A 25,647-nucleotide genomic window follows, 5' to 3' on the forward strand; every position below is an offset into this window, starting at 1 on the left:
TCCTTCCCCAATCTATTTTCTACCCCCTTATTATGACTAGTGTTCTACATGCATTTAAGCTGTTTCTTAGCCTCTAGATACAGGAGAGAATATTTTGTATTTTTCTTCCTGTGTCTAACTTAATGAATCCACTTTCCATCACTTTCATGTATTAACAAATAATGAGATTTCATTCATCTTTACCACTGCATATTCATGCTTTTATGTATAAAAAGATGAAACTAGAAATAGTTTAAAAATGTACAAAGACAAAAAACAAAAAAGAAAATATACATGTACCACACATTGATCTATTCACTGATTAATAGATAGCTAAGATAACTGTGCATCATGGTTTTTGTGAATATTATAGTAATTAATTAGGGGTATGGCTATTTTTTGTATACTGATAATTTTTCTTTTTAGATAGCTATATTCTGAACAGTTCTCAAATGTGCCCTCAAGTTCAGTATGGTAGGAAGGGTTTAATCTCAGAAAAATAATAGGATGCTTTGGAAATCTAAGAGCTGGAACCTAACCAGAAGTAGTTAGGTGATTAAGCATGTATCCTGAATGAGATCATGGAAATCTGATCAATTACTTTCTCTCTATTTCTGTCCTGGCCATGAAGTGAAGGGATCTTTGAGCATGTACTGCCTGAGCCAAAGTAACTGAGACAATCAGCCACGGTCTGATCCTTAATACTACAAGGAATAAAAATGCTTATGTCTTTATATGTAAAGTAACCCAATCGTATGTAAATCTGTTCTTGATTTTTGAATAAAACCAATTCCATTTTTCATAATAGCCACACCCCCATTGACTCTGTATAGCAGTTTCTTTTCCTCTATACTTGGCAGAATTTTTTTATTGTTGTTGTTGATGTTTAGACCTCTTTGATAATAGCCACTTGTTATCTCTGAGGTAGAATGTCTGCCAAAGAACCTTAGCAGTGGATAAGTTTAATTTGGCTCAGCATTATGAATAACTCAGTTTCTCCTGGCAGAGAAGTCATGGCTATCAGCAGGTACAGGTGTCTGCAACTCCGGCATCATCTTCTGTCTTGTTGGAGTAGAAAGCAGTGAGGAGATATTGGGGCTAGGGGATGATGTTCTCAGCTGTCCTGGTGGAGGCATACTCTCTCCAGGTAGCCACTCCTCCCTGACAGTTTCCAAATCTCCACAAACAGGACCAAGGAGCAACCAACTAGCTGAACTTGTGGAGAGAAATTTATGTCTAGACCATAACATCATTCTCACTGGTATTAGGGGTATCTCATTGTAGCATTTATTTACATTTCCATAATGATTAATTGTTTTTCACAGTTTTTATTATTTCCCAGATATTTTTTTATATCTGTTGATACATATTCAGATTGTATGTCCATTTTTAATATGATTACCTTTGTGTTGTTACATTTCTTCAGAATCTTACCCATTTTGTGTGTTGATCATTGGACAGAAGACTATGTGGCAAAGGCTTCCTCCCATTCTACAGGTTACCTTTTCAATCCAGTGGTTGTTTGCTTTCCTGCACAGAAGCCTCTAGGTTTTTAAATGATCACACTTATCTACATTGCTTCTGTTTTCTTTACCTTTGAAGTCATAGACTAAAAAGATCATTGCTCATACTGATACAGGGCAGCCTTTTTGTTCTTTCTTAGTAAATTTGCGGTTTCTGGCCTTACTTTTACATTTTAATCACATTTGAGTAGGCTTTTTTTACAGAATGAAATTGGAGGTCAAAATACAGTTTTGTGCATGTGGACATCCATATACAGAAGAATACTTTTTGACTCTTTATCAAAAATCAGCTGGCTATAGACGACTGATTTTTTTTTTTTTTGGAATACCTGCATTGCTTTACCCTTGTCTGACTGGGCTCTGTGTCTACTTTTCTGTCTGTGTCATTCTGCTTTGTCTTACTGTGGCTCTGTAGAATGTCCTGATATCAGGTATACTGACACCTCCAGATTTGCTGTGTTTCAGATTAATTCAACTTATTGACAACTTTTTCCTGCCTTATGAATTTCAATATTGCTTTTAAAATCTCTGAAATAGCATCACTAGTGTTTTTGTTGAGGTTGTATTGAATATATAGATTACTTTAGCATTTTCTAGCATTAATTCTTCTATCACAATCATGTATGATCTTTTCCCTTTTTTGTATATGTGTGTACTTCAAATATTTCTCTTAATAATAAAATCCCAAAGTCAGGTATCAGGGTAAATGCTAAAAGATCAGAGAAGTAAAGGAGCAGTCAGTGTCACCATGATTCTCAAACAGAAATGGGACTGAGTTCCTATCTTTTCCTTCCTTATATTCCTCTCTCTGCCCAGCCATATGACTTTCAGTCTGTTTGTACAGACCTCCAGAACTCTGTGGTTAACTAGTAGCTAGTTCTGTCCTCTTATCTTAAGGCAAGCTTTATTTGTTTAAGTATAAACAAGAAAACATCACAATATTTTACAACTGTCATCGTAGAAGTTCTTCATTATCAAGGTTAAACATATTTCTGGGCATTTTCTTTTCTTTTTTTTTTTTTTTGGTTTTTTGAGACAGGGTTCTTCTGTGATTTTGGAGCCTGTCCTGGAACTAGCTCTTGTAGACCAGGCTGGTCTTGAACTCACAGAGATCCGCCTGCCTCTGCCTCCTGAGGAGTGCTGGGATTAAAGGCATGCGCCACCACCGCCCGGCAGTGGGCATTTTCTCTATAGCTGTTTTATTGTGAGTTCTTCCATGATTTCTTTCACAAAAAGCTCATTTGGTTAATTGAATGTTATTAAGATTTATGGATCAGTTTTATATCCTACAAATTTCCTGAATTAAGGTATTGGTTTTAACACTACTTTAATATTACCTTTATGTTTTTCTATACATGAAAGCATATAATCTTTAAACAGTGACAAATTTGACCCTGTTCTGTACTTAGCATTTACATATGTTTTATTTAAATCAAAAATTGAATTTGTAGACTAAAACATTGTGGCAAAATTATAAGTGATTCAGGAATTCATTTCACAGCTATGCCTAAATATTTCATAAAGAAAATTGAATGCGACCTATCTGTATTTATAACATTCGGGGAAATTGACAGATGTATAATGCTAATGCATGAAGGCTATGTTTATGTATGAGACATTTAGTCCAATAATTTATAAATTCAATGCACTAATACTCAATAACATGGCATATGTATTTTATATTTTAAAGAATAACAAATTTCTTACATGCATTCAAATGAAACATATTTATAGGGCAGACTACTTGGCAATTGGTTATCTGTGTGTATAAATACATATATATTAAAGAAATATTTTCTATGGCTTAAGTAATGAAAAGAATTTTGTTCAGTGTATGTTATGATGAATATAAGAATTCCTGTCTCATATTATATAACACAGACACTTTGCAGGATTTAGAGTTCTTTAGAGAAATTAAAAAGTAAATGTTGACAGAGAATATATGTATAAAACAGAAGTGGAAATGTGTTCTAAGTAAGATTTAACTATTGTAAAACAGAATAAAAGTTAATAGGTCAGATAATATAAAGTCAAGAATGTTTGTTCTATGAATGAACTAATAGCCAGTAAAGTAGATGAGCAATGGCTACTAAATACAAGGAGTTAATACTAAAATGGGAACTCTTAGGAAATTTACCCAATCCATAAGGATACTATGGTATAGTAGATAGCACACATAAACACACAAACTGGACTTCTATATAATATGAAAAAAACACATGTTTATGTGTATGTATGTGTAAGTAGATATTCACATACATTCAGGCTCACATGCAAATGAGTACACATACATGTGGAATTCAGATGGCTCAGGTGTCATTCCTCAGGTACTATACATGGTTTGTTTCTTTGTCATTTTCCTTTTGTGAGAGACATGATGAACTGGAACTTGCTACATAGGCTAGAGTAGCCTACCAGTAGGCCTCAGGGACCATCCTTGCCATTTCCATTTCTCAACACTGATATTATGAGTGCTTGCAATTGTGCCTGGCCTTTTGTATTTCGATTGATAGACTGAGTTCAGGTCCTTGAGCAGAACAAGCACTTTGCCAGCTGATGTACTTTCCAGCATCCCCAAATGCACATTTATATTTGAAAATATAGAAAGACAAAAGAAATACTATCTTACATACTTCTGTATGACAAAATTCTTGAGGTCTACAAATGTTAGCAAAGGTTATCAAGTGTTTCTAATTATGTGATCTATGCCACTTACCTATTGCTGCATGACAAAACTTAGTAGCATGACAGAAAACGGATTTACTTATCAGTGCAAAATTAGCATGAGAGTTTTTCCTCTCAGCTCTACATGGGGTGACTAGCGTCCTCACAGTCTGAAGGTTGGATTTATCTCAAGGCTTCTTTGCTCTAATATTAGCATTATTACTGGCTACATTTTAGAACATTCACACACAGTCTTGCTGACAATTGTAAGGCCTTCCCATGCTCAGGGACCTATTGATGCAATCATACATGTCTGCAAGAGCCTGCCAAATATGAGATGTTGTTCTTATGAATTTTAGAATATATGTTATGTTTCTAGGAAACTAGACTCTCTGGTATTAAAGTGTTATTATAAAAAGATAAAATCTAAAGAAAAATTTGGATCAAAAATAAAATAAATTACTCATAAACTCAATATAAAAAATCCTTCCAAGGATGTACAATTCTAAAGATACTTTGTCATAGGACATCAAGAGTACATGCATAGGGGTTTTTATTGTAACCATATACATTGGGGAGTTGAAGGTGACATAAGTATTTAGGATCAATACGTACATTGCAATCACATGATGCAAAATTACAGAGTGTCCACCAGCTGAGTCAATGAAATTCAAAATGAGTGTTTCTAAAGAGGAACTGAGAGATATTTTCAGCAAGCTAATAGATCCAGAGATAAAAGCTATTTTGGCCATATAGAAGAACCAAACTACAAATCTCTTATGGAATGTGTCTATTATGGAATTATATAGTTTTGTTCGCATGAGTCTGTTTTGACAATAGAAAGATACTTCAGCAGGTTGGTCGTTAGCATCTAAAGACATCAAATGATTGTGATATGACCTGTTCTCTTTCAGTGTCTGGTCTGCAACCCGCTGTTGTTGTGCTGCTCACTGTACAAAACCATGGAGTCCGTGAATTTTAAGGGAACTAGTCAATTTGTGCAACTATATTTAGAAAATCAGTTTTCGTTAACGCCCTCAGCTGCCACTACGCTCACAGGTAGATTTTTCTTCTTACTGTGCTGATTTTTAAAATTTCCATGATGTTTATATTTAAGTGCGTTATCCATATTTAAGAAAAATGTCATGTACGCAGAAGAGAAGACACAGGGTGCAGTGTAATTGAATGTCACTTGCAGAAACTATATAAACGCGACCACGCGACACTACGTTAATATTTTTAATACATAAAACTTCACAATGTTGTTTTTATAGCTCACTATCTTCTGGCCTCTTCCTCTATGTGCCTGCATATTTCTTTTACCCTTCTCTTTAGGAAACCAGCCTTCTCAAGCCACAATGTGTCTTTTTTTTTTACATGCTTCTACATATTTCAGCTTGTGGGTCAGTATTAAAGTCTTTTCTAAAATAGTCACATAATTCCCTACTTATTCTTCTATTTCTTTTACCAGAAAATGTATTTTCTGGATTCACATTGATTTGAACTTAATGCACTGTAATTATTCCATGGTACTGCTTATGCCCTAACTGACAGAGATATGCCACTGTTTATGTACATATAATTATATATCCATTATTATACTAAATTAATTTTAATTATTCTGAACAGTGTCACAATGCATAAGCTCTTTGATAATGATTCGTATTTGTAAATGTTGTTTTGTGTTTTGACACTAAAAAGTAATTGGTATTGTTTACATTTTTAATCTTAAAAGAGAATTGAGAATTTTGCTTTTCAAAAGACTTCTATATAATAGTTCTAAATGGAAGCATCAAAAGATTCTATAAAAATAGAAAAGTGATGAAAATAAAGTTGCATTATAGCCTATAAAACATCAAGCAGATTTTCGGGACAACTAGGGCTACACAGAGAAAACCTGTCTCTAAAAGAAAGAGAAAATCAAGAAAACAAATGAAAAACAATATAAAACGAACAAAAAAATCAAGATTGTTTGTTATAGCATTTAGTTTAACCTGTGAAGGCACAGTTAAAAAATATTTACACTAATGTTTAATTATACAGAGGGAAAGAAAAATGTAGTAAGGAATGAACACAAAAAGCATATGGGAAAAAACAAAAACAAATCTTCACAAGTGCATAACCCTGATCATCAGCAGATTATTGAGCAGATTTTCTTGTTCAGTCTCAGATTTCATGGTATGTTTATATATTGGTTGTTTCATGTACCCTAAATCCTCAGCCCACGTATACTAGATGTATTAACAATTACACACTCTACCTTTGGCTTAATAGGGATGAACTTTCATGCAATTTTTTTATCAATAGCAATGCCTTAGATTCATCTAATCTAATATCTAATCTAATATCAGTCTGCAGGCAGAGTGAAAGGCTTCTATGCCAAAGCTTTGACTTTGTCAAGTGCCTCATAGTAAGTTATATTGCATTTTGGGAAACTGTCTACTTTAGAAAGTATTGTCCTTAGGTTTTCTGAGAAAATCTCCTAGAAGAGTTTTCCTCCATTCCTCATAGTCTTTTGTCTCATAAAACCACCTCTTACAAAGAGCTGTTGCTTAGAGAGTGATTTGATTCTTAGAATTCTCTAAGAGAGTCTCTCTCACTCTTAGCAGCTAGCAGCTGCTAATAACTTCATGACTTAGATGTTCTTGCCCAACTCCTATTGTCATGCTGGGATGAGGTGTCACTTGGGCTTGCACAGGTTTTGTGGATACTATTGCAACCTCTATTCCTTCATTTGTGCCTCTACCTTGGTTTGTTCATAATATGCTGTTTCTTTGCAGCTACCCACTGTCTGGATTTTTACACTCTTTCTGTTTCCTCTTCCCCAGTGATCATTGGGCCTTGGGAAGAGGGGCTGTAGTGTATTTCTTCCATTCAGAACCAAGAATTCTTCAGTTGCTTTCTTCTTTTTGTCTTTTTGAATGAGATGTTATTACATTCAGAATGTTGCTATTTCCTACACCATCATTCGTGTCACTATTACAGCAGTAGGTACATCTTGCCATGACACTCATTCATAGTTCTTGGAGTTAACACCTCGGTATGATGAGTAACTACTGTTCTCCTCCGGTAGTGTGTGGAGGACCTTCTGCATTATGAAAGCTAGTCGTGGGTTGAAGCATCCATGTCAGTATCAGCTGAATTTCTCCATGTTTTGTAAATCAGGTTAATGATGTCTTCAGAAACAGGGATTTATTGTCAAAATCAGTGAGTAAGCAAAAACAAGGGCAAAAATCTGGGATGTTTGGGGGCTTTGTAAGGCCTTATTGTCCAACAATTCTCACCAATTTTTCTGAGGCACAATTCCGATAAAGAGATGTGAAAGGGGGCTAGGCAATATCTGTACTCATAGTGAATTGTGATCTAGAAAACACAGGGCTCGGTACCATGACTTCTCTTAGGACTGGAGAGGGAGGGGGGAGATAGAGTAGGGGGAGTGGGAAATAAATGGGAAGAAAGGAGGATGTGGAAATTTTTAATAAATAAATAGAAAACAGAAACAAAAGAAAAACCCAAATCCTAAACTTAGAGAACTCAAATTTTTTAATAATTAAATCACTCGTCATTCTCGTGATTTTCTTCAGAGGAGGTTATTATTATACATGATAACATAATTTTATCTTAGTTGTGGAATGAATATTGTCTTTGTCATCTAAAATCATAAGCTAAATGTGCTCTGCTCTGAAGTCAGAGATAAAATCTCTATCATCTCTTCCTGTTGACAGTAAAAATAAATGTTAGCCAAGAGTTTAGAGAAAAGAACTGCTTCAGTATTCAGTATGTAAATAAGATTAAGGCGTATAGGGGAAAATTATTTAACAAATACACTTGAAGTTATACAATATAGGAAGAGACTAAACATTGTCATAATGGGAAGAAGTTGCAATATATATTGCCCAAATGAAGCTTTATTTAAATATGGAGACAAATATTGAAAGGAAGAAGATACAAAACATATGTATAGCCTATGTAAACATCAACCAGGATTAATGCTGGTTAAACCACAGTAATTTTAGGTACAATGACAATGCAAACAAGGTTTACAGATATTAGTGATCATTCATGTCAATAAGTGTATATTATAAAATTATAAGTGGACATGCATCAATAACATTGTTTTAATAGATATAAAACAAAAAACACATAAAATAAATTAAATGACCCTCATGTAACTCCTGTTTCTTCTCTGCTTCTCGCTCTCTTTCAGTTAGTTGCTAGTGTTTTTCATTCACATCTGGTATTCTAAAGGAAAAATTACTTTCTCATGAAGGTTCTAATTGTCCACTAGTCTGAAGTCCCTCAAATTAATCCCAGTCCATGATAATTACTTGGAAATTATTTCTCACACTATATATTTCACTTTCTTTTAAATATATCAATAATGCCTATATAAAATATCCATATTTACTTTCCATGATATGTTTCTAAACACAAAACAAAACTGCATTTACATCTACTAACAAGTTTATTATGAATGTGTTTTTATATACTTAATTTAATGACCTCATAGTTTGAGAAAGTATATATATATATATATAGTATTTATTTACCATTTCTGTTTTTATGTATGTATGTGTGAATTGTCTTGCAATAACACACACTTGGACGTATGGACACATCTTAGTGGAGGTATCCTTTCCTTCTACCATGTGAGGCCCAGGGATTGGCAGCATGCCTCTATATTCTTCTCGTTAGCTTGAATTAATCTATTGGTAAGGCTTTTGACTAAATTTGTTAGTTGAGATGGGATGTAATGCAGCCTAGACTGGGCTTGAGTTGGAACTTGATCTGCAGCTGAGGCTTCAAGTCTTCTTCCTTCTACTTGTAGGTGCTCTTTGCCATGTATATCCAGTTTAATTGGTTTTGGTTCAGTTTATCAAGCTTTCATTTCAAAGCTGTGGGTTTTTTTCATAATCTCTCTTTATTGAGTTCCTTTCTCTTATTTTTAATTATCTTCGTTAACTCATACTGTTCATCTGTTCTGAATTGCTACTTTTCATATTTTTTCATACTGAAATTTCCTCACGTGGACAGCTCACATGGACAGTTCTTTATTTTATATGAATGGATTTCATAATATGCTGAATTATTCTTTCAGTGTGACTTGGAAATAATTGGTTTCTTTTTTATTTAAGGTTGTGTTTATTTACAAAATATTTTATAATGCAATGTATTTCTATGTTCATTGTTTATGATCACAGTTTGGCAGCATGGATTACCATGCCCAAGATTAGAGTATAACACCATTTTTGCAAATCATGATAGAGTGGACAAACTCTGTCATTTCAAACATGGTGTATGCTGTGAATATGTTTTATTACCATTGGTTAATAAAGAAGTTGTTTTGGTCAGTAGCTTAGCAGAATAAATTCACGCAGGAAATCTGAACAGAGATATAGAGAGTAGGCAGAATCAGGGTAATGCCATGTTGCTGCCAATGAATAGGACACAGAAAACTTACCAGTAGACCAGAGCCTCATTGCAGTATAGATGAATAGAAATGGGTTGACTTAAGATGTAAGTGCTAGCTAAGAATATGCTTGAGCCACTGACCAAACAGTCTTGTAATTAATATAGCTTCTATGTGATTATTCAGGTCTGGGTGGCTGGGAAATACAAATGCTGTCTCTGCAGCAATTGTATTTCCCAGATGAGGAGGCATCATGAGTTTTGGTATACATTCTCAATGGTGACTCCTCCTGGAGCCATAACAGTTAGGATGCACAGACTTCCAAAGACCCCATTCATAGTAAATTTGTTATTCACAAGTAATTCTTAGGTTGGTTGCTATATTCGTGTTGGAGGGTCTATGGGATAGCTGAAGGTGCTTCATGGTGAATGCTAACAATTAGAATCATAGATTTCACTGTGTGACATTCTATAATTAGACTTACCTGTCACATACAGTCTGCCCTGCTGTCGCTCTGGTGTTGAATATAGATGTCGATCGAGGTGGTCAATTATGTTTTGATCTCTATTGCCCAAGAACTAACTTCAGCTGTAAAGGGAGACTTCACACTCATTTCCCTGCTGCCTACACTCGAACCATCAGGCATATTTCTACTTAGCTCTTACATCTTAAATTTCCCCATTTCTATTAATTTATATTTTACCACAAGTCTCCTGGTTTACTGGGATGGTTCCTGTGCATGTCTCCTTCAGCAGCTACATGCTGTCACTCTGATTCCACCTTCTTTCTCCCAGCATTCAGTTTAGTTTTCCCCACCCAGTTCTATTCAGCCCTGCCACAGGCCAAAGTGGCTTCTTTATTAACCAATGGTACAGAGGGGAAGCCCACATCATCTCCCTCTTTTCTGGCTAAGTATAAAGGTTTTAACATTAACATAGTAAAATTGTATATACAAAAGAGGTATCAAGCAAGAATTACAATTTTAATATTTTTTGTTTTATACTTTTGTTTCATATCTAATTTATCTTTATCATAACTAAGGGAAGCTATCTGCCTTCAACTCCACCAATTACCCCAGAAGAATATAATCTTACATAAGTAAATAGGAAGTGCATTGTAAGCAACTTCCAAAACTCAAGAATTGAAAGAGTAAATTCATTGCCTGCACAGTTACAGAAAGTTCTTCTGTAATGTTCAGTCATCCATCTTCAGTCTATAGGCCCATGATATCTGGCAGATTTTTCCATGAAGCAGGAAATTTGAAAGAGATTTTTTTGCCTTTATTGACAATTAATCAGTCACTTTCTTCTGTGACTTGAAGAATGTCTAGTGGAGTCTTTCATGGAGCAGGTAACCTGAATGACTCTTTCAAGTTCTTCATTCAATTTCAGCAGTCATTTTTCTGTCAGTTCTGCATATCCAGTTTATACAGCATACCACCAAGCAGCCCAGGCAAGAGTAGTTTCTTGCCCAATTGACCAGCCTTATCACATTGAAGGCAAATTGTGTAATGATTTTTTTCTTTTTTTTAAATTAGTATTAATAGCATTTATTGACCATAAAGAATAATATTTAAAAGAATGGGCCTGGTACAACCCAACCCTCGTACTTGGGAGGCAGAAACAGGATTACCAGATGCTCACAACCAGTCTGGCTGACATAACAAAAGCTTTTCTTAAAACAAAACAAATTAAAGACCAAAACAAAAATTAAATAATAACATGTTGTTGAATTAAATCTGCAATTACAGCATGTAAATAGTTCTAATGACTTTTGAGTTTTGCATGACAAGCTTCAAAATGACACATTGAAGGTTGACTCAATTCTCTTCTTGTAATTACTTAGGTGACTGACAAATATCCTCTGAAATCATTTCACTTTCGTGTGCTACAACCAAATAATTTATATTTAAATCTACTTTTTATTAGTTTTGACAATGAATGAATAGTTGATAGCATGCAGTATTAGCACCAGCATAAATGTAGATCCTGAAGTCATGAGACAGTCATATTTAAAGGTGTCATTTAAATGATACTGAAAACCAAGTTTTAGTAAATGTATTTTCACATAAATAAAATAACAAATATGGTAAATTACAAAATACACAGAAAACATCTATCAACGCGAATGAAGAATTATCGTAGTAGATGATGCTTCTAACTTCTTCATCACCTACTCTTACTATTAATAAATTCTGAGCTATTAATCAGAGAGGGCATTAATGGGAGAGCAGAGACCCACTGCTTTCGATCTGTGCTTGCAAACTCTTTCATGTGTCTAGCATGAGCTAGAAAAATAGAAATTGTTTCTGAGTAAACATACTGGAATTCAGAGCAACGGGTATCCTACTGAAAGATCCCTTCTTAGACCTTTGGTTGCCTGGCAACAAGACCATGCTTCTCTCCTAGTCTCCATTTTTCTGGGCGTTTGATTAGTTAGCCTATTCAGCAAAACACAGCTTCTGTTATACCCCATCTATATTCTCAGTAGGTACAGGTACTCGAAACTCTGTATTATATAGTTATTTTGGCTACACGATAGCAGTGTGAATCTTAGATTTCCTTGTTACATACTTGTACTTTTTATATGCCATTATTTCCCTAGCAGTTTTAAATTTACTGTGTCCAAAAGAATTCATGGTGGACTCTCATCTTTTAAGCCAGATATCTATAATACATATGCTTGCATTAGATAAAGGTTATCAGGGTAATAGCGCAATACAAAATAACAGCAACATTCCCTTCATGATAGATATTAGCATTTTTAAATGGTCTTCAATAAATAATTTTCCAATTTTAAGAAAGTATTAACATGACAGAGAAACTATGTAGTGTCAGTTGGCATCAAAATACATACAAAATAATTGTAACGAAAGAAATATGAACACATATACACATTCTCAACTCTAATAAAATGAGTTCCATTACAGAGTGTGGTAGCTTAAGAAAAAATGCTTCCCCCCATACACACACACACACACACACACACACACACACACACACACACCATACATAGATTTATATGTTTGAATAACTTGGTCACAAGTGGGTGGAACTCTGTTGGAAGGATTAGGAGATGTAGCCTTGTTCATGGAGGTGCCTCACCGGAGTTGTGGGGCAGCGTTGAGATTTCAAAAGCCACAGGCCATAGGCATCGTGCTCTCTATTTTTTGCTTGCCGTTAGAGATGCGCGCTCTTACCTGCTATCTTCTACCTCCTCTACTCCACCGTCATGGAAAACTCTCTGAAACCATATGCCCAACTAAACTCTCTGTTAGACCTTTCCTTGGCCATGATGTTCTATTGCAACAACAGAAAATTCGCTAACACTCAGGGACAAGAATGTTTTATTAAATTTTAAGACTTTGACTTTAAATCAGTCTTAAAAACAGCACAGTATTGCTACATTTCCAGCCATTTGTTGAAGAAGGCAGAAGGGATGATCTCCATCACTCCAAGGAGACCCAAGTGAGCAGATTTTCATGTCTTAAAGCTTAAATGTAGTTTGGACCCAAAATGATTTTTTTTTCAATGACAATCAACCTCCTTGAAGTAATTGGTGTTGCCAGAAGCAGACATATCACACTGTCGAGAAAAGTCTAAGTTCTTTTTTGTTTTACAAGGTTTTCTCTGTGTATCTTTTGTGCCTGTCCTGGAACTAGCTCTTATAAACCAGGCAGGCCTCAAAGAATCCACCCACTTATCCCTTGTGAGTGCTGGGATTAAAGGCGTGTGCCATGTCTGACCAGTTGAGAAGTCTTAAGTTCTTAAAACATTTTAAATGCCAGATTTTGTATATCTTTGAAGGGTTTGAAGAACACTACCTGAAATATATCTCTGAACATCTAGAAAACCCAACTAACATGAATACAGTTTGACTATTATATATGTCTATTAATCTGTATTTAATAATTATACATTACATTTTAAATGAGATTGCAATTTTTTTAAAGATTTATTTATTATGTATACAGTGTTCTGCCTGCATGCTAGAAGAAGTCACCAGATGGTTGTGAGGCACCATGTGGTTCCTGGGAGTTGAACTCAGAATTTCAGTGCTCTTAAACTCTGAGTCATCTCTCTAGTCACCCCAATTCTGGAAGCACTTGACCCATAACACTACCACATAATTGGCGGCATGTGGCATGCGGCCCACAAACTCCATTTAAATGCCCAGCATCCTGAAAGAGCCAGCGAGCCATCTCTCAAAGAAACCTCACAGTTTTGTTGCTAATTCTGAGTCAGGAAGCCTTCTCTTAGAGGAGCCATGCCTCTGCTCTCTGCCAGAAAACAGAGACTATATGAAAAGAAATGTAACTACCAAGAAACTGTGGTTGGCTCCTGATTTTGTGGGTCTAGACGCCCTTGTTTTTTTCCTTCAGCTTTTTTAGGTCTTATGTGAATCTGTGATCCATATTGAGCATCACTGTATAAATGGAGACTGTGCGTTCATTTCCTGTCCACCCAGACCCAAATAACCACACAAAACTGCATTAGTTACAACACTGTTTGGCCCATGGCTCAGGCATATTCTTAGGTAGCTCTTAGCTCTTAAATTAAAATTTTCTATCAATTTATGTTTTACCAGTATGGTTCTGGTGTCTGTCTCCTTTGGCAGCTACATGGTGTCAGTCTGACTTTACTTTCTTTCTCCCTGCATTCAGTGAGAAGATTGTCATGTTTCTAGTCATCTTTTCTTAACTTAAATTATCCAATCTATCTTTTGCCTCTGGACTTTTATCTTTTTATATTTCTGCATAGATTTCTTTATTTCTTATTTCATGACTGACTTGCATAGCTGGAAGGTTGGCTTCTTGAGTCCTTTCCCCATTTTCTTGATTTTTGCTCCTCCCTCTCTCCAGATTCTCTTCCTCTTTATTATCTCTGCATGCCAGCCCTGCCTAGCCTTTATTATGCCTTGGTATTGGGAATTCAGCTATTTATTAGAGCAAACAGGTGTTTTAGACAGGCATAGTAACACAGCTTTACAGATTTAAACTAATGCAACATAAAAGAATGAAACAGATCTTTTCATCATTAAACAAATGTTCCATCGCATAAAAAATGCAACACATCTTAAAGAAATATTCCACAACATTCCCCCTTTGTCTAAATAAAAAGGTTTTATTTTAAGCATATTAAGACTATTTACAATAAGAACAATTATCAAGTAAGGATTACATTTACAATGTCTAAAGCATTTGTGTCTGACAAATTTGAAGAAAATACTCCTTTATTTAGTCTTAGTGCATCCAAAGTTTTACAATTAATTTATTTTCCATCAAAACTAAGGAAAACTACAACTATAATTTTATAGTCTTTTACTCCATCAAAGGTCCCAGAAGGTTATAATGTTATTTAAGAAAACAGGAAGTACATTGTAAGGGAATTCCAAAACTCTAGAAATGACAGAGACATCTTACTGCCTGAACAATCAGCCAAAGTTATTCTGCAGCATTGGGGCATCCATATTTAGCATACAGTCCTGGAGGATCTGGTAGACTTTTCAGTAAAACAAGAAATTTGAAGGACTGTCCCACCTTGTATTGCCAGAGTTCATCAGTTACTTTCCTCTGTGACGTGCAGAATGTCTGGCAGATTATTTCATTAGGCAGGAGCTCTGAAGGACTATATCACTTTGTTTTGGCAGCATTCAACAGTTGATTTCCAGTGGGTTCTGTGTATCCACTTGATTCAGCACACAGTCAAGCAGTCAAGGCAAAAGCTGTTTCTTACCCAAATGGCTAGTCTTGCCACAATGAAAACAAGCTCCTATGGAGTTTCTTTGATACCCATCATCCTTTTGTGAAGAAAATTGGTGCTCCCAGGAGCAGATGTGTCTCATTTTCATGAAAAATTTTAACTTATTAAATATCTAAATATCATATTCTATAGGTCTTTGAAGTTTTTGAAAATAATCTATCTAAATATAATATCTATATTGAAAATATCTATCTAAATATAACCAAGAAACATACCTACCATGACTACAGGTTTATTATAGAGTAATTACTAAATCCATTTTAAAATTATTCCTTACATTTTTAAAGGAGCTGCATAAACACAATATGCAAATATGAGTAGAAAAATAAATGCAATATATTGAAAATAATTTTAAATTTGTAACAACATAACAAAATGCATAAAATGCAAAATATCTGAGATTAATAGTTGTCTTTTTATTCTAAATTCTTATATTTCTATATTCCCCTAAATGATAACAAATATCATTAACCCACCAAATTGCCACGGAGCACCCACCCACTTCTTGGGAATGTACGCATCATACTCTTCAGACTACTTCCTTTTGTCTGAGTGTGAGGCATCTTTAGGGGTCCCAGAGAAAATTGAGATAATTGCCAAGTCCTAGGTAGACCAGTGGTAACCTTTGTGGAATCTTTTGTCAAAATTCAGGAAGTCTCTCTTGATCAAATATGATCCATATTAACCCTGAAGGAATCTACACCCTCTCATTTCCTATGGGAACAAAAGCAAAACCTCTTCTCCAAAGCATTTTTAACTTCCATTTGACAAATACATTTTTGATTGCCATTCTTAAATATCTAGATTGGTTTATTTCATCAGTTCCTAGTTCAATCTCATGTCTCTTAGCAGCTGTATTTGCTTATCAGCATTCAGAAAATTCAGAACCAAGACAATGCTATATAGGATCCATATTAACTGTGTATTTTCCTATGTTACATGCCTTTTTTATTTTATAGTACTTTTACTTTCTACGACATGATTTTATTGTTTTTCAATTATCTCTTTCTCTCTATGATGTCTATGCCCACATTCTTTCTTTCTTAAGCCTATGCACATTGTAAAACACAATGGAACTCGTTCAGAAGGTTTGATTTTGTTGTTTGGTTTTTTTTTTTTTTGTTGTTGTTGTTGTTTTAATCTGAATCTCTTTTCCTATAGAAGTTTTATCCTGTTTTCATCTTGTGAGGAAACTTTGAACTGTTAAGCTTCTGTTGAGTCCTTGGAATGGCACTTGTGGCTGGTTCTATATGCTTCTAAGCTCATAAGAGCCATGCCTAAAGCTTGTGACCTGGTCAGAGTTGTCTTTGACCAGGAACTACATTCAAACTCCCAACTTTGAAATGTCAGTGCCCTGCACTGTGGCAGGTGTTTTTTTACTTAGATTTTTGGTTCTACTTTGTGTGAGAAAATGTTGTTTACATTTTCTACTCTAAGGCGGAACTTCTTTTAAAAAGGTGTATCTTATTTTTTCCTTTTTCTTTTCAATCTTTCTTAGGCTCCATGCAAATTTGAGCCTCACATTGTTACACCAAAGTGTGATTGTTTCTTTTTTATCTTTTGATTCTTTGATCTATGGAGTGTCCACCACCCAGCTCCCAAATAAATCACACTGAGGTTTATTCTTAAATATGACTGCCTAGCCTTAGCTTGGCTTATTTCTACTCAGCTTTTCTTGAAATATAGCAGTTATCTTTTGCCTCTGGGCTTTTATCTTTCTATAATTTTGTATTGATTTCTTTACTTCTTATTCTGTGGCTGGGTGTGTAGCTTGATGGATAAAACCTTGAGCTTGTCTCTCCCCCTTTTCCTGTTTCTTGATATACCCCTCCCCAGATTTCTCTGCTTATTTATTCTCTCTGAAAGCCAGCCCTGCCTGTCCTTTCTCCTGCCTTGTTATTGCCATTCAGTTATTTATTAGACCAATAAGGTAATCTAAACAAGCAGAGTAACACAGCTTCACAGAGTTAAATAAAAGCAACATTAAAGAATGTAATAAGGACAAAGTGTGTATGAAAAGGCCTTAATGAAACAATTTCATTGCATGCTAATTACACTTTGTTCCTATAGATCTGACTCAAGTCCTTCCTTTTCCATCGTTTGTCCTTCTCTTGTTGTTCTCTGTTCTCACCTCTAATAATCCCAGGCTGTTTTTATGAAATCAGCATTCTATTATCTGCCTCACTTAGAATCTATTCATTTGAACCATCCTAGTCTCATGACTAACACACACAGACATACAAACACACACACACACACACACACACACACACACACACACACACCATAAACACATACCACATACAACACTCAAAAGCAGGGATTAAAATATTTGATCTGCATATGAAAGACTTATTTTTGTCCCTATGAGTTTAGCTTATTTCACTTAGTTATAATGACTTCTAGTTCTATCCATCACTGTCTAAAGTCATGATTTCATTTTTCTTTATTGGTGAATTAAACTTCATTGAAACATTTGTAACTCATTTTTATTGTCATTGTTACTAATTATTGTTAATTTATTTTTGAATATCTATTTCTTTTATTTGTTGATAGATAGGCATCAGCCATGTCTTAACTATTGAGATCAGTGTAGCAATAAAAATGTGCAAATATATCTCTAGTAGGATTTGGATTCCTGTGGGAATATAGCCAGGAGTTTGATTGTTACTTTGCATTTCGTTTTTTGAGAAAAGTTTATTGACTTCATTAGCTTATTCACTGAGTAGAAGATCAGCCATCTTGGTACTTAATTTTGCAATTCTTTTTGAATCAACATATTTTCATAAGAAGGAGAGTCCCAAAAGAACATTGTTAGCCTCTTAGCATGATTGCTAAATAAACTTATTCTTTTCTGCCTATTGTATAATTACCTGTATTATAGCAGTTATAATAATAGCTATATTGCAAGGTCTTATGGAAAAAGTAAAACAAGATAACAATTATTATGAACCCATACATCCTGGGATTTAAAACATACTCTAAAATTGTTTTTTAGATATGAGATTCAAAGATGTGCTGTGTTCATAAAAATAGCATATTTGATTCATAAATTTTATTTTTTCCTCACATTTCAAAAAGACATCCAGTTATTATTTTGGTTTGAATTTGAAAGGTCCCTCATTGACTCGTTATTTTAACAGTTGAACCTCCTTTATAGTGCTATTTGGGGAAATTATAGAAATTTTAGAAGATGTAGCCGACTGAAGGGAGTGTGTCATTAAGTGTGGGTTTTGAGAATTTTTATCCTTGCTCTACCTCTGGTTCTCTCTCCCATCTTCCTATGTGCTAATAGAATGTGGACCATCATCTTTCTGGACATGTTTTTCCTTTCTGATGTTATGACTCCCTGCACTGTATCTCTCTGGAATTCTAAACCAGAATAAAATCTTTCTTGCCAAAAAAAAAAAGAATGTAATACATGTTTGCATCATTAAACAAAAGTTTTTTAGCATAAACAAATGTGACACACTTTAAATTAGTATTGCATGACATTTTTCAATTTTTTCATTTTAATTGAACATTTCACATTATGTATTTATTATGGCATGATTTAATCTTTGTGGTTGTGTTGTTATTAGTATTTTTCTCTACCTGTTACTTCTTCACACAATGGTCCTCATTTGGATATGTTCAGATTGTAGAAATGTGTGAGGGCACTTTGTTATTCTGAGTCCTTTCCATTTCTCTATTCCTTCTCTTTTACTGTTTTTATTTTTCAGCTTATATTCTCCCTGTGATTTTCTCTTCCAAATATTTTATGCTAAAGTAAAAAAAAAACATAGCTGATCTTGGATATTCTGGATACTCACATTGTTAGACTGTTCATGTTGACCATCTATGAGAATTCTCAGGGAGTAGGTTGATCTGACTCTTGTTCACAGGACTGTTTGAGAAAGCCTGTTATTTCAATTAAGTCTCTTACAATAAGCATGCATTCGAATAGCTAAGTAATAATAGCGCTCGATAACTTCTATGTGTTATGGACTAAGTTCCTAGTCTGTACTGGATAGTCAGTGCATTGACGCAACACATCAATGTCTCTACCAGAATCCAGTAAACCTTCAATGACTCCATTCCCATGCACAAGATTATATATATATCATAAAGTCCAGGTTTATTCAGATACCATATCTTCTAGGTTTTATGTTTTGTTTTCTGTTTAAAATCTGTATTAGATTAAAGGGATTGTCACGTATGTGTAATTTTTCTGTACTCTCAACAGGTTCCTTTTTAACAGAATTTTCTTTTCCTTTACTCAGGAATGATGATATTTCCAGGAGTTGCAATCAGCCATTTTCTGGGAGGTATAATTGTTGACAGATTGGAAATGTCTTGTAAGAACAAATTAACATTTACAGCGGTGACATCTTTCGTAGGATTTATGCTTTTTATATTAATCCTCTCTGTAAATTGTCAAACAGTGAAATTTGCGGGAATCAATACAGATTATGATGGGTAAATATGTTTGATTTTTAACTCATAATCAAAGAAATAATTTCCAGAAAAATAATCCAGTAACAACATAAATTTATATAATTCTTGGAATTATTAAATATATAAATGAAGCATATAACACAGTTTTACTCTGTATTAATGGCATATAACTAAGAGAGATATATTTGTCATGTATTCATAAATGATTTAGAATCAAAATTTGAACTTTGTGTTAAGGTATACAGCAAGTACAAGATGATATAAGAATATGTATACGTGATCTGACCTTTTGTTCTTGAACTGATCTGTCAGCATTCTTGTATACATCAAGGGTGGGTTTAAAGTATCTGTGAGTTTGCACAGGAACACTTTAATTTACATATGCAAAAGTTCAAAGCATTTGGCATTGGTTGATATGAAATATTGTACAAGAGAAATGCAACTGAAAACCAAAGGCTAAGCAAGTGAAAGGATAAAAGAGAACAAGAGCACTTCCGACATTAATGAGAAGCTTACAGCAAACTAATGTCCAGTACAAGCTCCTGGAGCTGGCCCCAGGGTTAGAAAACGTGGCTTTAGCTTCACTTCCCTAACAAATAGATCCAAGATCTTTAATTTGTAACCCTAGCAACCAAACGTATATCTGCAACTGAAAAAAAAAAAGATAAATTCAAAATCTTATAAACGTTAAAATTCTTTCCTGTGCCAAAACCTTTTGTTAATCTGGTGGAACAATCATACTGTGCAATGAAGATGAAAATTCCGTAGGAGAGTTAATGACATGTGAACTGAAAAAAAATCTCTGAACACAAACATACTAAGACTTAAATGTTAAATGATTCTTCAGTCCAGCAAAAAGAAAAATGGAAAACACATTTTATTTGTAAGAATTTGTTTGTAAATAAACAAATAAGGTTTCCAAATGAATTTCTCAATTATTCAAGATAGACAAAAACATAATATATAAAATAAAATATTTCTTACTATCAACCCTCATATATGTGATTACAAAATGTTATGAACATGCAACGTCCCTACAAATTTATTTGAAGATTATTCATAATTCATAGAATACCTTTTCAAAATATATTTGGATTAAAATAGAATTATGCCATTTTCCCCAATAAAAATTTCCACATACCTCAAAGGACCTATATACATAAGCAGAGGAAAAAACCCAAAAGGTCATAAGTGTACAATACACTCACTTGAAAATCAAAACAATGACACCAAGTTGGAGAACTCTATGACAAAATATAAATATTTATTTTGAAGCCAAAACAAATATGGTGGTATTGTCTTTCCTAAGCATTTTATAAGATTCAAAATAGATGGCTCAGTGATACATTATAAATACTTAGCAACTTAATGTATGTAAATATTCCAACCTGTGAGGGATGTTACATGTTTGATAAATATATTCCTGGGAAATAAAATTTAAGCCATCACTTCCAATTTTACTTAATTTTCCAGTACGTAAAATATCTCTATATGTACAATAAATTTTGTGGTGCTAGGAAAAAGTAAGAATTATATTTCTGCCTTACAGTAAGATAGAATTTTCCAAAGAAGAGAAAATGCTTTAAATTTATGTTTATTTTCATGAATACATAGTATGCTATAAACATGAAAAACATAATCAAACTATATCTTTTGATGCAATAATTTAGAAGAATTTTTTCTTTCTAGTTGAAAGAGCACAGGAGAGATAACAGTTTCCTATGAAATGTCTTCCGATGCCCATAGGAAGTACGCCAGACTTGGGCCAACACCCCTTTATCCAAAAGGAGCCTAAAATGTTTGTCATAAGCATCGCTTCAGCTCCCTGTCAACCCTTAAACAAAGAGTAGGGAATGCAATACTGGCATCCATCTTTGGAAGCCCCCTCCGCCTGGGAGTTACCTTGGTCCGGACTCAACATCCAGGAAAGCCTGCCAAGTAGTGACCCATCTCCAGGGAGGGTCACAAAGAGCCTGCCAAGCAGTGACCCATCTCCAGGGAGGGTCACAAAAAGCCTGCCAAGCAGTGGACCACTCCCACAGGCTATTTAGGCTGCCACTCAGAAAAGATGGCTTCCCCCTCTCTTTCTTCCCCTCGCCATGCTACCAGACCACCCTGGAAAGCTGCATTAAACCGGGACATCTTTTTTTTTTTTTTTTTTTTTTTTTAAGAGTTTTCTTTCACAATATAAGAAACTAGACTGCTGGATTACAAGCATTAGGTGTATTCTTATTTGTGAATGCTTACATTTTTCTTTAAAACAACGTTTTTTAAACTTTAATATCAAATTTTCTAGAACACATGTCAAAACAGATTTCAGCCTCCAATTATTGCAATTTCTAACAAGACACATCTGAGAATTTGTAAGCTCACGGACAATGCTGTACTGCTAGGGCGAGGGAAGCATTTTCACGCAAGTGGTTTGGAGAGATTGACAGAGACACTGGTGATCAAGATAGACCGGATAAATATGGAAGCTGTTGAAGTTGCTGTGACCTAAAGATTTTGTCTTGTTAATAGCTGTAGGCAACTAACAGCCACTAAGAAAGGAATAATCAATCATGTCGAAGCATGAGATGAACTCCATAATAGTTTATCAAACCCAGAGTTCATCCTTTTTTTATTTTTAGGAAAGGATCTCAGATATCCTAGGTTTAAATTAAATGGAGTGTAACCAAAAGTAACCCTCTCATATCCAACTCCCAAGCATTATGCCTGGCTTTTGCAGTTCTCAAGATAGAAGTCAAGGCTTTGTTATTCTGAAGAAGCGCTATGTGAACTGAACTATGTTCCAAGTCCTATGTATAATTTTAAATAAGATTGCAATACTCACATAGGACCAATATTTTGTGCTTAGAGTGGTATCATGTTCTAGTTAACTAAGTGACATAAGAAGAAAGCAAATGTGTGCTGAACAATCCTGAGTTTATTTACTTATTTCACTTTAAGAAAGCTTTATGAACTTAGAAAGGACTGGTAGAACACTTCACGGTATTCAGTAAGTGAACCATTTCAGCCTTGTTGCACTATAATGCAGTAGCTTAACTCTGACTTCCACAATTCTGGCCATGACAATTAAAGGTGTTATGTCAGAATCCCAGCCTTTATCAGGCAAGAAATGAGGATTAAGAACAATTTCGGAAAGTAAATACACTTATATAACATGCTTGTCTGATATACCTACCATCCACACAATAGGTTTGATGTAGTAAATTGCTTTTATTCCAACTAGCAATGTAGCTAATTAGCAATTTAGCTAAATAAAAGTAAGGTATCTGTTGCGAAAGGAAAAGACACAGTTGATCATGAGTTTGTCATAAGCATTTATACATCATCATTCTGAAAATTCTCATTTCAAAATTAAATATTCTTTATATTAGTGGGGCACCATGTATGCTTAGAAAAGCACATGAGACATATACATCTGCAATGCAGCTACATAAACTACCCAGCTACATAAACCGAATATCACTAAACATATAAGGAGTGTTAAAATCGTGGAACATAATTGTGGAGATTTGAATGTCCCATGATTCTCAAGCACAAATAACCCAGTTATATAAATCAAAGAAACATTCGCTTTAAACTGTACTATAAAATAAGTGAACCTCAAAAACTTTAATCAATGTTGTACCTAACACCTATTAACACATATTTTTATCAGAAAGGGAAACATTATTTGTGATAGATTATTCTTTAGGTAATAAAATCTGTCTCAACACATGATAAAAATTGAAAAATAATTACATGTGTTCATTTTGACAACAAAAATAATAAAGATAATAAAAAATTAGAGACTAGTAATATAAACTGAAAATAATGTACAACAATATCAAAACACCAAAGATAAATGAATCTGCACATGTTTTTAAAGCAAAAAAGTTGAAACATAAGCAAAATATTGAAGCATGACATAAAAGCTATAAATTAAGCCGTGGTGGCGCACGCCTTTAATCCCAGCACTCGGGAGGCAGAGGCAGGCGGATCTCTGTGAGTTCGAGGCCAGCCTGGTCTACAAGAGCTAGTTCCAGGACAGGCTCCAAAACCACAGAGAAACCCTGTCTCGAAAAACCAAAAACAAAACAAAACAAAACAAAAAAAAAACAAACCAAAAAAAAAAAACAAAAAAAATAAAAGCTATAAATTACAAGTCTATAGCAATGAATAATTATGTCATAAATACAGAAAGACTTCAACTAGGCCATCTAACAATGCAACCAAAAGCTGTGTAACTAGAAGAAATTAGTAGAAATGAAAAAAAAATATACCAGAAACAAGACAACAAGTGGTAGCACACGACTTTAATCCCAGAACTCAGGGATGCACAGGCAGGCAGCCTGGTCTACAAAGTTGGTTCCAGGACAGTCAGAGATATACAGAGAAACCCTGTCTCAAGCAAACAAACAAATAAACAAAAAGAAACCCCAAAAATAAACAAAACAACAAAACAGAAAAAAAAAGATATAAAAAATGTACCATGTATCAGAACTAAATGAAAGTGAAACTTAAACATACAAAACACAACACTCCTTTAAAATATTTATTTATTTTTTTTCTTTTTCAAATGTTTGGTCTTTTGTTTTCTTCTGGTTTTATTAAGGATATATTTTTTTTTATTGAGAAAGAAATTTCCTCCTCCTCCCAGCCTCCCACTCCTCCCACCCTCCTCCCACTCCTCTCCCTCTACCCCCACTCCTCTCCCCCTCCCCCCACTCCTCTCCCCCTCCCTCTCCTGTCTGAAGAGCAGTCAGGGTTCCCTGCCCTGTGGAAAGTCCAAAGTCCTCCCCCCACCATCCTGGTCTAGGAAGGTGAACATCCAAACTGACTAGGCTCCCACAAAGCCAGAACATGAAGTAGGATCTAAACCCAGTGCCATTGTCCTTGGCTTCTCAGCAGCCCTCATTGTCCGCCATATTCAGAGAGTCCGGTTTTGTCCCATGCTTTTTCAGTCACAGTCCAGCTGGCCTTGGTGAGCTCCAATAGATCAGCCCCACTGTCTCCGTAGGTGGGTGCACCCCTTGTGGTCCTGACTTCTTTGCTCATGTTCTCCCTCCTTCTGTTCCTCATTGGGGCTTTGGGAGTTCAGTCCAGTGCTCCAGTGTGGGTCTCTGTCTATATCTCCATCATCGCCAGATGAAGGTTCTATGGTGATATGCAAAATATTCATCAGTATGGCTATAGGATAGGATCATTTCAGGTTTCCTATCCTCAGCTGCCCAAGGAACTAACTGGGGACCTTGCCTTGGGCACCTGGAAGCCCCTCTAGGTCCAAGTCTCTTCCCAACCCTAAGATGGCTCCCTTAATTAAGATATGTGCTTCCCTGCTCCCCTATCCAACCTTCCTTTATCCCAATAATCCCGTTGCCCCAAGTTCTCCCCATCCTACCCTTCTCACTTTTTTCTCCCCATCTCCCCTTACCCCCCTCCCACCCCACCCTTAAGATCCCGATTTTTGCATGGCAATCTTGTCTACTTCCCATACCCAGGAGGATAGCTATATGTTTTTCTTTGGGTTCACCTTCTTATCTAGCTTCTTTAGGATAACAAATTATAGACTCGCTGACCTTTATTTATGGCTAGAACCCAATTATGAGTGAGTATATCCCTTGTTCATCTTTTTGGATATGGGTTACCTCACTCAGGATACTATTTTCTATTCCCATCCATTTGCAAGCAAAATTTGAGAAGTCATTGTTTTTTACCGCTGAGTAGTACTCTAATGTGTATATATTCCACACTTTCTTCATCCATTCTTCCATTGAAGGACATCTAGGTTGTTTCCAGGTTCTGGCTATTACAAATAATGCTGCTATGAACATAGTTGAACAAACGCCCTTGTCATATGATCAGGCATCTCTTGGGTATATTCCCA

The 25,647-nt window shown here is 35.0% G+C and overlaps 1 protein-coding gene across 1 annotated transcript in view; it reads left to right on the top strand.

The window, feature by feature from the left end:
- LOC121433390 (solute carrier organic anion transporter family member 6A1-like) overlaps positions 1-25,647 on the top strand; it is a 96,185-nt gene that overhangs the window by 32,571 nt on the left and 37,967 nt on the right. The window contains 2 exon segments of the mRNA XM_041631754.1: positions 5,081-5,225; positions 19,601-19,796. Of these exon segments, the coding sequence (XP_041487688.1) occupies positions 5,081-5,225; positions 19,601-19,796 (341 nt within the window).

The sequence above is a fragment of the Microtus oregoni genome, unplaced genomic scaffold, assembly GCF_018167655.1.
Source record: "Microtus oregoni isolate MIOR12 unplaced genomic scaffold, Mior012 000038F_ref0000394, whole genome shotgun sequence".
In the NCBI taxonomy this organism is placed as follows: domain Eukaryota; kingdom Metazoa; phylum Chordata; class Mammalia; order Rodentia; family Cricetidae; genus Microtus; species Microtus oregoni.